This window comes from Micrasema longulum, unplaced genomic scaffold (assembly GCF_059751315.1).
Source record: "Micrasema longulum isolate JH-2025_06_02 unplaced genomic scaffold, ASM5975131v1 h1tg000896l, whole genome shotgun sequence".
Taxonomy (NCBI): Eukaryota; Metazoa; Arthropoda; class Insecta; order Trichoptera; family Brachycentridae; genus Micrasema; species Micrasema longulum.
Window position 1 is genome coordinate 561609 of NW_028278087.1, and position 14327 is coordinate 575935.

A 14327-nucleotide genomic window follows, 5' to 3' on the forward strand; every position below is an offset into this window, starting at 1 on the left:
AAAATTAAAACTATGATTATATATTATTTCATCAATTCACCTACACCTTACAATCTCACATAATGTATTTTGTCTTATTGTCATATTAATGTATTTCATTATCACTATATTACAACGTAGATGAAGAACAAAGGATGATAGTGTTCTTCATCTCTGCTGTAATATGTTAATATTAACAGCCCCCTGGGTGGTTGAATCCAGTCCTTGTCTACAAAAATTTGGACAAACTCAAAACATTGTTGATAAATCCACCTGGTCAATAAAGGTTTCAGCTCTTTAACATCACAAACATCAGCAGAAGGATGAATTGAAGAAACATGGACGTTAAAATATAGGCAGAATGGCGAATGACACAGTGTATAAAGTAGCCACTTAAACCAGCTAATGACAAGTCATGAGCCCTGTAGATGCCAAGACTTCAATATTCCTTTCTCTAAAATGATCTTCATCTTTGTTGTAATATGTTAATATTAACAGCTCCTCGGGGGTTGAATCGAGTCCTTGTCTACAAAAATTTGGACAAACTCAAAACATTGTAGGTATTTCATTATTATTATGGATTTATAACTCAAGGCTCAAGGGGTGCCTTCAATATTCATAAGGCTAAAAATGTATTTGAAATAAGAATCTTATCAGACTTGCAAGCTGAAGAAGACATGACATGATTCAGTGCCTATAGCAAATTTATACAGTGGAATGCGTGTGTGAGTATTACTGAACTGATTAAACTAAGTATATGTATTTGTGTGTCAGCCTCGTGGGGTAATTCTTGCCTACCATGCAAGAGGTCTCGGGTTCGATTTCCGACATGGTTGATATGAAATATTTATTTAAAAGGGTGTTTTCAAACTAGAATATTTCATGGTACTTGAAGCTTAAGACTGATCATCTTACCTCCATGTAACGAAAATGATCAACATGCGCTGCTATTGGTGTACCAATGCAGTGTCCTATTTTCAAATTTTATTGAATGAATATTCACTTCTATTTTTTACTACAGTTTAGAGTGAGTTTCTAAAAACCATATCTCAATTATCATTTCAATTATGTTTTTATATATTTGAGTATATTCTTTTTCTATTGATTTCAATGATACTGTTATTTTGTTTTTTTTTCAATTGTACTATATTTTACTATTATACTATTATTTTGTTGATTTCAATGATACTGTTATTTTGTATATTTGACTATGTATAAATCTAAATTTGTATAATTTATATTTTAATATATATGTCTGATTTTTTTAAATTGTATTCTTTGGAATTTTATTATTTATTACTTGTTTTTCTGGATTGTTATTATATTGCATCACATGTCATTATACTTGAATCTAATTAATTTTAATATGTACTTTTTATTGTTAATTATTATGGCTTGACACGGGCACAGCCTAAAAAGCCTTGATAAGTTTACTTATATTTAAACGAGTGTAATTTTGAATAAATAAATAAATATTATTTTGAATTTGATAAAAAATATGGACTGAAAAATAGTAAGAAAATTATTGAGGATCTTAGAATAATAATTTGTTCTCACAAAACTACAATAATATTCGTGGGAAATTTCTTTCCCATTGTTCTAAAATAAAAAGGTTTAAACTTGAAAAATAACTGATTTATAATGCCCCCAAACTAAATCAATGCAAAAACTCTTGTATGAAATATAGACGCAGTGTATTATAATCATTCAAAAACGGATAGAAAGCCGGGAAACTTTATGGGCGTGTTATCGGTTAGTACGCAATAAAATATTTTATTTGTTTTTTGATTAAATTTGTTTTGTCGATAACGGGATATTTTGTTTACGGCGCGTAACTAATTACAAACGAAATATTGTAGTCATAAGTAAATCTGGGATCAAAATTAAAATTATAATAAATAGGAAATAAACTAGATTTTCTCGTTTCTAGTCTTGTTTACTTCAGTTTCATTCAAATACCTACCGTAATAGTACTTATTCTAGATGTAGGTACCGTTCGCATACGAACTTGGCCTGCATTCCTCCGCAGGTGCACGACTTTCTCACGAGAACGCGCGACAATCGACAATTTGGTCGTGAATGTGTGTGCATGTCATGTCGGTTTTTTTTAGAAATATTACAAAAAAACTAATGTTTTGAAGTTTCGCGAGTCGATTGACATTGAAATTATTTTACTTAACGATTGCGCGTTGTATTATATCGGATGTTCGGTGATTTTGATCGTCGTTGTTAGTCATAAAAAATATTTCTGCGAGTGCCTAGTGCCTATGCCCAAACCCAAATGTAAAATTGGAACTGTCAACATGGCTACATGTTTTCGACGGTTTGTTTATAAATCCGAGCGGTCGGTGAATCGCGCTACATAACGGAGTGAAATAAGTTTTATATGTGATATTAATAGGTTTTAAGAATAAACAATCTGGAATAATGTGTAAACGGTGTATATTAACGTAGGACCTAACCTCTAATAACAAGATTTGAGCGGAGCTTTTCGACGTCGCTTTTCGCCTCTCGGAGTTTGCTTTATCGAATAAAATGTTTTCAAAGAAAAAGAAAAAGCCTTTGATTTCTCCGCCAAGTAATTTCGAGCACCGAGTTCATACGGGGTTTGATAAACGAGAGGGAAAATATGTAGGGCTTCCGCTGCAATGGGCGTCTATAGTCGGGAACAATCAGGTATGTAATCAGCACCCGCCTTATTAGTATTCCGAGAGACCTCTCTAGACTTTCATTTCTACATTATTTTGCAGATACGCTATTGTATTCGAGTCAATTGAATGTCAATACACTCCCACACGAATATCAATTTTATATTTTGTTCATGTTGCTATGTGTCAAGTTTTGGTTAAGTCGATTTTTGACAATATTGAATATTATTAAGAGTTACTATTCATATCTTACTAAAAATCAATATTCGAACTGACTTCATACGGTCGCTTCAGATTATTTTTTACATGCAATTTTATTTAAATATTGATCTGTATTCCCCTAATAGATATTTAAGAACTAAATAAATGCGCTGCATTTTTCTTACACAGTCAAAAACGTTTTTTTAGATTCTGAAGTCGACTAACCGTCCGTTACCCCTGGTAGACCCTTCAGAGATCACCCCGACGGAAATATTAGATCTGAAGACTATCGTGAGGGGGGAGAACAGAAGCGCGAATGAGTCGCGAGCCTCGCAGCAAAACGCCAACCTGCCCGCGCGGCCAGATCCGCCGGGGAACCAGAACGGGCTCGCGTTGCCCAAGAACTCTCACGTTGCGCGCTCCAACTCGCTGCGCAGCTCCAGCCCGCCCGGGGGACGTCGCCAGCCCAGCGTGCCACCCGCGGTGCCCGAGGAGGGCCCGCAGTACTCCCGGGAGCCCCCGACGGAGTGGGGCCCCCAGGAGGCCTACCTGCACTACCAGAACGCGCTGGCGAGGAACTCCCCGAGCGGCCACAGCCCGCAGGAGGACAGCGGCAGTGGCAAGCTGCGACCCTCCTTCGCCCCCCACAAGCCCGCCTTCCCCAATCCGGCCTTCCCCAATCCGGCCCACGGAAGCAACACGGGGCTCAACGGCAACCCCTTAACTCCGCGTAAGTAATATTGTTAATTATGAAATCTATTTTATTTATCGCATTTATGGCCTAAGCCATTTACAATACTTATATGAAGATTGACAAATGTACACATTTCAGATGGCATAAAAACCAAAGTTACTCTTTGAAGATTTGATAAATAGCAAATTTTGACTTCCGGTGACACGGTTGGGATCATAAAAATAGATTGATTGCGATGGAGAAGAGACGTCACTTACAACATTAAGTATTTTGAAAATGCGGATAAGTTCCATCTCTATTCTATGAAGACAGATTAAGAGATTGCTTGTTTTCTACGTAGGAATAATTACCCCTTTGCAATCCGAGCAATCTTCCGATATTTATAAACTCATGGGTTGTGTTGATAATTCAGTTTGTTTTTGGTCAGTTATTACTAAATATGCATCTGTTGTATTGAAAACATTAAACATTTAAAAAAGGAATGATAAGTACTTACGCCACAATTAAAACAATACTCAAAATTAACCATAATTAAAACAATACTCAAAATTAACCAATTCTTTTTTATGTGGCACTTGTTGAAAAGACTCAGTATTTTCTTGTAATTTATATTTCAAATATTTACTTATAAAATATAGAAAACATTACTGTAAGATGTTTCTCCGCTTTATGTGCAAAAGAATTGTTTTTTCTTTTATGTAATGGGAAACATTAATATAAATATATGTATAAAAAAACTTTAAAAAAATCATCATCATCATTCCCCTTTCTACACCTAGTGGTGCATATGGCACTGCAGATCATCTGTTACTTAAAAGTAAGGTGATCGTGTCTCAGAACACTGAAATTTTGCAATTTAAACATCCCTTGAAATAAATATTTCACATTCACCCTGTCAGAAAGGAACCCATGACCTCAAGAATGGTAGGCAAACACGCCAAGCACTACACAACTAAGCGGACTTATCTCCATAAACACAGGATTTTAACCTGAGACAAACTCTCACTCAGGGTTCTGGTTCTATTTTACACCCAGATCTGTATTCTTCATCCGTAGGTCACAGCTATCAATAAACAATAAATAAATGAAACACATTTTTATGTCTGCAGAGTGGTAGACAGTTTGCCAACCATGCATGAGATTTTGGGTTTGATTTTTGAAAAGGTTTTCCATGAGTTATTTGTGGGGGTTTTTCCACTGTAATACTTCATATACATCATAGCTACATTCTATGCACTATAGGGGAATGATGTTAATTGTTTTGATAACAATTTTAAAGCATGCCATCTCTAGCTTAGTACGGGAGTTTAGTGTAGTTTCCAGTCACTACTTCTTTTGCTATGTGTTTCTTAGCACTGTATCGAGTGCGCTTGTGTCGGTTTCAGTGGACAGCCAGATGACCTCGTCTCCGTACATCCGCGGGGGAGCCCCCCTGCTGCCCCCGCACCAGCCCCCGCCGCCCCTACCCCCGCAGGAGCACAGGAAGCCCGGGCTCCCCGCCAAGCACGAACAGAGGTTGACACATGAACAGGTACCAGGATAACATTTTTGAGAAGAGAATATCGAATGAGGGGGTTCAGTGGTTTTTTTTAAGTTTTGTTTTTCTGAAACTACTCCGCGTGTGACGTCTCAAGTTCTCTTCCGCTACTTCTCGGTCAGTTTTGCCAACTGGTTTGTTGATGTACTGCAAACCGGAAATCTTTCACAATTGTCTTATCATTCGTTGATTCATATGAACTTTTGACATCATTCAAAGTGGTTTGTTTTTATTAAAATATACATACATATTTTTTCAATATATTTTCAAGAAACTTTGCCGTACAACTTAATGCTCTAATTTTTAACTGCGCTTAAGAAAAGATTTTTTTATATCCAATTTCCGTAGGGCTGAACTTCCTCATTGTATCTATTAAATATTTATAATGCTTATGACCCGTCATTATCAACTAGGGCGTCTAGTACTTGTCTACAAATATTTACAATATAGATTTTTTTTAATTACACCACTACTGGTCAGAAGGCACAAAACACCCAGGGTTGAGAAAAATCACAGATGATTTTTGTGTTCTCACCGGGAATCGAACCCATAGCTCTCCGTGCGCGAGTCGAGCATTTTAGCCACTACACCATGGAGGCCTCCTACTCAGAGTATATTCAGTATTTGTTTGCAAGTCCTGTTATATAGTTGTGCATAATGGTGTAACTTGATATTTAGCTAACAAACAACAGAGTTACGCAAGTGCATTACATATTATATTGTACTCTAGTGTTGCATGAAAGTAACTTGTAACATTATATCTTATCAACTCTGATAAGCTTTAGCACATTACATTCAGCTTGCATCACCTTTTGTCTCTACTGTGAAGCACGTCTTACTATTTATAATCCCTGATACTCTGAAAAAAAAAAACTAAAATCGGTTCAGTTTTAATTTGCAGAAAACAGGACAACTAAACGACAATTTTGTCTATTCTAACAAAAGGTTGACATGCAAGCGTCTTTTTCGATGGACTTTTTTTTGTACTAAATACAATAATTGATATCAAGCTTTCGACTGTGTTCATTTAATCTAAATACGAGTATGTACTCAAATCTAGCAATAGGAAAGCATTGCCGGGTTCAGCTCGTTATTTATATTTTGTTACGCTAAGTGGCTATGTTGCCTATTTTTATCTTATTATCAGTTCCAAAAGAAATGTCTACGGATTGTATATTTCATGACCGATTAATTAATTTATCTTAACATGTGTTTTCTGATGAGGAAACAAGTCACCTATAATAAAGGCCTTAAATATAACCCTTAATCATCCTTCGTAGGATGAATTGCCAAATATAAATACAATAAGTTTTTCTGGGTTATTATGCCGTATGTCGTTCGTACATTTTACCGACGTTTCGGATCGCGTTACAGCGTCCATCATCAGGGTTGATGTTATTTGTGTATGAATATGTGTTACGTTAGGTACTTAATATATATACTTTAATATATTTAAAAGATGTTTGTAAATTTTACAGTTCCGTGCGGCTTTGCAAATGGTGGTGTCAGCAGGGGACCCACGAGCTCTGTTGGGGCGCTTCGTGAAGATCGGAGAGGGAAGTACAGGCACCGTGTGTACCGCCGTAGAGAAAGCCACCGGGCGACGCGTCGCTGTTAAGAAGATGAACCTTCGAAAGCAACAACGCAGAGAATTGCTATTTAATGAAGTGGTGAGTTCTGGTTTCCTTTGCATCTATAATATTAATACTCTAGCATTGATTGATTGCGTCTGTCCGTTATACTCGCGCACAGAAATTTTAGCCTTATTATCTAGTATCAATGCTAAATCAGGGTCATTTTCGTCTGTCAAAATTCAATATTCAAACAGAATAATAATTTAATGTAGCTATGCAGAAATGGGAAATTAGAAAAAGGTGATTGTGCTGACCATGTGTATTTGATTGATCACAAATTGACAATACTGCAGTAAAGGGTACCATGAAAGCTTTAAAAGTTTCTTTGTTTTGTTATTTTCTCGGTTTGATTGTAAAGAAATATTAAATTTTTGCTTAATTAGTTTTTAATAAATTGATAGTGATATGTGAAACTGAAGAAAGACTTAAGTCTTTATGAACAGTTTTGGGAAAGGGGTGGATGCTTTCATTGTATGCAGAAAGCAGCCAGTCCACAATTTTGAAAAAATAGATATTGGTGTTATCGGGTGCAGTAAGGTCAATTCTATGTTTTGCTAAAAACTACCAGGCCGCTTTCATACAAAAAACTGTAATAATCACCTTCTGAAAATAGTGTTGATCACAAAAACGGCATTTCTCTTATTTGCAGAAAACACCCACAGCACTAGAAAAATCTTAAGATATAGATGCTGAGAAGATGGTTAATGCCTCCAGAAATCTAGTTTCTTAAATAAATTGAATTGGATAAATACATAAGCATTTTTATCTTATAAATTCAGTTATTTAAAAATATCTGTAATAAAAAAAAAATGTTTTAGTACAGAATATCACCTCTTCAAAGTTTGAATGAGGTATTATTCATTATTAGATCTGGCTGCTTTCTGCATAACTGCATTCAATTATACATCTATATTTGTATTAATATTTACCTCAATTTATTTTTCAAAATAAACCATTAAAATATATTTTTCCATTATTATTATCACAATAATCTTTACCTTTAAATGGTTTTTTTTAAATGAGCCAATTTTGTCACTAATATCACAAAAACATTTACCTCTTAGTTATTATTTTCTGAAAGCCTTGACAGCAAATATTCTATCCCTTTAAATGTATTATGACAAAATTTCAATGACTTGGAGAACATATTTTGAGATTAAATTACAATTTGCAATGCAAAAATAATTCAGTCATATCCTTAATAACATATGTCATTTTTCTTATTATTATGGATAACTTACATAGCACCAAGTATGGATAATGGTTAACTAATATAGTGCATCCTAGGTCCTAATTAATTCTTTAAAGGACACATTGAATGAAGTGGTAAATAAATATACCACCAGAATTGAGGTATTTATTTTCAAATATTTCGTATTAATATTAAGTCAAATTTCACAAGAGTATCAGGTAGATCAGTCTTCATCGACGGGTTCTTATGTCGGGAATAGTGATGTAGCGAGAGTAAATGTTGCAGGTTATAATGCGCGACTACCACCACCCCAACATAGTGGAGATGTACGCGTCGTACCTCGTGGGGGACGAGCTGTGGGTGGTGATGGAGTTCCTGGAGGGCGGAGCCCTGACCGACATGGTGACGCACGCGCGCATGGACGAGGAGCAGATCGCCACAGTGTGCAAGCAGTGCCTCAAGGCGCTGGCCTTCCTGCACTCGCAGGGGGTCATCCATCGCGACATCAAGTCCGACTCCATCCTGCTCGCTGCCGACGGCCGCGTCAAGTTGTCCGACTTTGGGTTCTGCGCGCAAGTCTCGCAGGTTTGTACATTATCATTAGAAACATCTATGTGCGCGGTATTGTCCACATCCCCAAAATTATGGTAAGCATTAGTTTTTATGTTCCTTTAGACAGCATCAACATAGACTGTTCCACATTCCAATGTATAGGACTGATTATACCTGTTGGAAGGGCTATCTCCATGTTGAATAATATTACTTTGGACAGTTAATTTTTTTACGTCTCTGAGGGAGTTTTTAAATACAATATAATTTTTTTCTAACCATTTTCTTACTGTGCCGAAAACATCCGCGCGTCACGGTGCTGTGTATTCAGTGCACATGCAAAAAATGCTATTTTAAATCGGAAAAATTGAATATTCATGGTCACTTGCTTCAATCATAGTTGAAGTCAAAAGCGATAATATTTTTAATCTAATTGCTAAATACATGAACAAACCATTGGCCCGAGTTCGCAGTGAGAACAGAGAGACCGCCCCTAACAAAGACCCGAAAGCAACTGTGCAAAACTGGCGTACTGTAGCAGTGGCACAGGTTACTTTGCTACTGGCCTGCGTGACGAATGAATTTGTCTCTCTCACTTGCAAATGTACCTATAGAATCGAGAGTGAGACGTAAATTGTGTTTGAGACAACTTTGTATTCGGTACTCTTATATACCACATATATCACATTGGTGAACTTTTACGGCAACAATAAATTAAATAAAAATAAAAGTTAATTTGCTTTTTTAATTGTGTGGATGTTTTATATTTTAGGAGGTTCCGAAGAGGAAATCTCTGGTGGGAACTCCTTACTGGATGCCCCCTGAAGTAATCTCCCGCCTGCCGTACGGCCCAGAAGTGGATGTGTGGTCCCTCGGTATTATGGTCATTGAGATGGTCGATGGAGAACCGCCGTTCTTTGATGAGCCCCCTCTTCAGGTATCTTTTCTATATTTATAATTATAGTCTGCTATGATATGAATCACTTATATATGAGACTAATCTTATTTTCGACACCAAGGTGTGATAATTGAATGTAATAATTAGTGCCGACATGCATTGTCAACCGTGGACTGCGCGTGTCATCTCACAGTATTTAGTATATAAATTATGTAGAGCGGAAGGCCTGTCGATGACTGTCAGTAGACCGGTTTCTTCTGAAGAGTTTTAAGTGGTTTCCTCTTCACAATAGCAAATGCTTGAGAAGTTTCCGACTAGCCCACTATAGAATATCCCCCCTGATCCTGACACTTAACATAAAATAGAAGCTTACTTAAATCCAAAAAAATCACTTTTATGAATCATAAATCTTGTACATAATAAGCGAGATAAATAATAAATGTAACTCCCATATAAGAAAAATAAATAATGAAACTATTTAGGATACGTACTATTAAGGGTCAGATGTTAGAAATATCACTTCGCATCAGGAATTATTAATAATCTATCAAAATATAAAAGAAATATTATAGATGATTGAACTGTTAATGAGAAAGTTCAGTGCTATGACCAATTGGATATAAAAAATGTTTTCATACATGCAGTAAAAATTAGAGCATTCAATTGTACGGCGAAGATTCTAAAAAATGTTCAAAATGCAATAAAAATGAACTGCAGTAAAACCCCCTGTTTTACGTTTTTCAAGGGAGCAACAAAACAAAGTGTAAAACTGAGGAAAACGCTAAAGTGAGGAAATGAAAAATGTATGGAAAAAATGAAACTTCATTAAAATATAATTATTGTACAAGACTATACTAAATATACTGCAGAAAAATTGTAAGAACTGTCATGATTGGGAATTATAATAATTTAATTAAAAATATGTTGTATTTTTTCAATCAATACTACAATGTGTTATTTTTTTTTAATTAAAAAAATATATGTTTAAATAGTTTTATCTAGGCACTTAAAACCACCAAAACAAAAATTTGAATTTGCATAAAATGCATACAACGATTTTTTCCCTAAATATTGGGAAATTTTATTTATATGGTATCACTTTTCTTAGTATGGCACCACAAAATTTCAACTGTCATTTACATCGCGGCAAAACTGTTTCACACTTTTATGATAACTGTTTAAACTATCTCCTTTTCACATTATGTTTATAACATGAAATAATATTTCTATTGCTCATTTTTTTAATTTTCTGTATCGTAATTTATTGATGTAAAGAATTTATTCTTCCTAAACATGCATCAACTGCAAGTCACTATTTATTAAAATGTCAAAATTAGACTCACAAAATGGTCAATTACACTGCACCTATTTTGAATTTAGTTTAAAACAATAATTTGCACATTTTTCTATTTACCTCGATTTTATTCTCCATTCACGCTGCGGCCCGCGGCTGTCTTTTGACAGATCGAATGAGTTATGTAAAAATTTCGACATTAAACCGGGATTATTAAAAACGTAAAAACGTTAATTGGGGGGAATATCTGAATGAGAATGTATGGAAAAAAATGGGACCTAAATATTTTGGTGTTAAAAGCGGGAAAACGTTAAATCAAGGAATGTAAAAACGAGGTTTTATTGTACTTTGAATGGCATCAAGAGTTCTTGTGAGTCAACCAATGATAGAGTATTGTGATAAATTGCCAGTTTACGGGAAGCCAATTCACAAATCAGCAGAACTCACCCTAGAAAACTTGTGACCTCTCAGGTGGAGTAATTAAAAAACTTTTAGAAATCATAGCGCTGATAATTCGATACATATTTTTTTTTGGCTTAGTTTGATAGTCAAACAGTTAACAAACAAAATTTAAAAACCACTGAACTTCCTCATTGTTGAGAAGTATGTAACAATTTTTTTGTTCATACTTTGTACGATTTTATGTATAATTTTTTTATGTTTTTGTTGTAGGCAATGCGTCGTATCCGCCTGATGCCCCCGCCCAAGCTACGCAACGCGTCGCGCGCGTCTCCGCGCCTCGTGTCCTTCCTGGAGGCGGCGCTCGTGCGAGAGCCGGCGCACCGCGCGCCCGCCGCGCTGCTGCTGCAGCACGCCTTCCTGCGCCAGGCCGGCTCCCCCGCGCTGCTCGTGCCGCTCATGAGGCAGCGCCGCCCGCACCCCTAACACCACCCTCTCCGGGGACCCGCCATTTACGTCTGAGTCCCGGTAGAATCAACCTGTGTTGCTTTAACAATTCTGTGGCATTTAGGTCAAAAGGTACAAGTCGCTATTAGCTGAATGCGCAGGGGAGCCACTTAAAAGTTTTGTACTGGTTTATTTCTTTGACATACAATGATTGGCATCATCTTTTAATAAACACGCGTAAACTCAAGAATGAAGTAAGTAAAGCTGTACATGTCATACTGTGTTTCTGTCATATGTACTTTTTTTACCTAACAGTATTTATTTTTATTTAGGAAAAATAACAGGTAAAAATATGAAATATAAAAAAATAGTACATACATCCAGTTTTCACAAATATAATGAGAGAACATGTTACACAGTAAAAAGAAAAAATAATATATTGCATTAGACGAGAGAAAAAAAGAGCAAGAAGGAATGGGAAAATATGGTGGAAGAGAGGGATTTTTATAATACAGGGTGCGGCAGCTAACTTTGCTGATTTGTATTTAGCGTTAAGCATTGAGAGGGGGTTGTAGAAGGGTAAATGAAGGAATGAAGGGTTTCATTCAAAAGGAGAGGTTAAAAAGTTTTGTTTGCCACCTCGTCAGTAACCGCCATGCAGTGGACCGGTGACCAGCGCGCGTTTGCCGTCGAAGCGTTCTTTTCAAATGGCCGCTCCGTTATTGCCACTCAACGTGTCTTCCACACTTAGTTCAATATTCAACCCAAAGGTTGGGTTTTCAATAATATCGCGCGGAGAAAGCTCTTGCAACGCAGCCAATTTACAGGGATGAAATTTAAGGTCAGAGTGCAGAATTCGTCACACAGAGCGGTCGGAAATCCCCAAAGCAGCTGCATGTTTGCGCGCCGAACGCCTGAGAGAAGGCAAAAATGACTGCCTCACTGCATCAACATTTTCGGGTGTTCTGGCAGTTCGCTGACGCTCTCGTGGGCTTGGTAGCGCATCGAAACTCTTCCTAAATCTGTCCACCCACGAAACAATCGATTGCCGACCGAGAACCCGACCTCCAGGTCGAATATTGAACTGAGTGCGGAATGCACGTTGAGTGGCGATAACGGAGCGACCGCTGACTTTGATGGCAAATGTGTGCTGCTCACCGGTCCACTGCATGGCGGTTACTGACGAGGTGGAAAACAAAACTTTAGGACCTCCCCTTTCGAATAAAATCAACCTCACCTTTCTACAATTCTTCCTCATCGCTTGGCGCTGACTACAAATCAGCAAAGTTAGCCGCCGTACCCTGTATAGTTGACCGATTCAAATTTTGATGTGATAATAACATGAACATAATTAAAGGTACATAAACTTATTACACACTGACGTATGTTTAATTTTAGAGTGTTTCAAATAGTTTTTTTTAAAGTTGCAAAATTTTGCATGAAAATATCTAAATAGGAAAAAGTAAGTTAAATTTGGAGCAGCTAAGATAAATAAACGAGTATCTTGGAATTATACGACGCTAACCAATTTTATTATTGAAATATTGAAACAAATGAATTTTTCATATCTTGTATCTCTTCACCTAATCTTCCGTAGACCTTATAATATGAAAGTGCATACTTAACCTATTTAACATGTGCCTCTTATCTTAATGCCACAGAATTATAATTGCGTTATTGTACCTATTTCCTTTGGGAAATCATCAGTTCCACGTTGTATTATATCTCGATACTTGAAAAAACATTGTAGCCATTACAAGAGAGACATAAATACGAGTAGTAAAATACATAATATTATATTATAGTATTATCTTAATATTTAAATCCAACACTGATTTTTGAGTTTAATAATTTTAAAATTTATTTTTAAAAACAAAAAATCGGACAATTATTGTTTTGTCCTGTTGTGGCATTTTCAGACCAATGTTTGTTCAGTATTTTGAAAACGCCCTTACAAGGCAAAACGATTGACCTTTTTTTGTTTTATTATAAAAAAAAATCAGGCTCAAATTAGTGTTTTATTTAAATACAGTCAACCCTCCTATAATGCGATTAATTTGTATCACATTATCTGGAAACCGTATTATGAGAAACCCCGAATTAATACTAATTAGATTATTCATACCGCGTTATATAGAAACCACTGCTGCGTTGTATGGGAAATGCGCTATAAGAAACTTGGAATTCATACAAATCATAATATACAAACCGCGTTAAGTGAATTTCAGAAATAGTGAAATTGTACATAAATCAGACTGATTTGTTTTGCATTACCTACATATATGCAAATTTCATTCTCAAAGTCCAAGTTTAGAAGGATACGTTTTATAAATAAAATTGTATACAAACATAATACAAATGGCAATGAATATTTGTAATTTTACATATTTGAATGTAGGTTTATTAAGTATGCTACATAGTTCATTTAAAAAAAGATGCTTCTCATTCATCATAACTGTAATAATCTAACCCTTTTTTTTCTTATGGGAACAGCGATAGATAAACTTTTCAAGTCATCTACATTGTTGGAATGTTGTCTTGTACAAAAAATGCATTATAGGAGGGTTGTTGGAAATTTTCTCTTCGCATTATAGGAGGGTTTACCATACTAAAATTATAATATGGAGTTTAAAAAAATAAACACCGACTCAATAATGATATAAATACATAATATTAGCTACAAAAAGTTGGCATTAACAAAGTTGCATGGAGATAAGGAATGGTGATTTGAAATATGCATGTTTAGTACGAGGGTCGATTGATATGTCCCACCATATTGCTAAAGCCTGCTTCGAGTTGACCCGTCGAGCTGATGTGCTGCTGACCACTGCAAAATGCAATGCTCAGGCATACAG

At 36.0% G+C, this 14327-nt stretch overlaps 1 protein-coding gene and 1 long non-coding RNA gene across 2 annotated transcripts; one reads left to right on the plus strand and one right to left on the minus strand.

Moving 5' to 3' along the window:
* Nucleotides 1-4: 4 nt before the first annotated feature.
* LOC148278311 (uncharacterized) lies at nucleotides 5-2215 on the minus strand. Its single transcript, XR_015823221.1, has 2 exons — nucleotides 1943-2215; nucleotides 5-505 (listed from the first exon to the last, which is right to left on the minus strand). It is a non-coding gene; the product is annotated as an uncharacterized LOC148278311 (long non-coding RNA).
* On the plus strand, nucleotides 1809-11719 carry mbt (serine/threonine-protein kinase PAK mbt). Its single transcript, XM_088231602.1, has 7 exons — nucleotides 1809-2655; nucleotides 3036-3558; nucleotides 4908-5053; nucleotides 6538-6729; nucleotides 8171-8470; nucleotides 9207-9371; nucleotides 11299-11719. The coding sequence occupies exons 1-7, from the start codon at nucleotides 2515-2517 to the stop codon at nucleotides 11509-11511; spliced, it is 1680 nt and encodes a 559-aa protein (XP_088087728.1). The 5' UTR covers nucleotides 1809-2514; the 3' UTR covers nucleotides 11512-11719.
* Nucleotides 11720-14327: the final 2608 nt, after the last annotated feature.

Excerpts from the sequence above, each read along its gene's own strand:
- mbt (XM_088231602.1), top strand. The coding sequence starts at position 2,515 with ATGTTTTCAAAGAAAAAGAAAAAGCCTTTGATTTCTCCGCCAAGTAAT. Across the intron at positions 2,656-3,035 it reads CTATAGTCGGGAACAATCAG|ATTCTGAAGTCGACTAACCG; the intron begins GTATGTAATCAG and ends ACGTTTTTTTAG. Across the intron at positions 3,559-4,907 it reads CGGCAACCCCTTAACTCCGC|TGGACAGCCAGATGACCTCG; the intron begins GTAAGTAATATT and ends TGTCGGTTTCAG.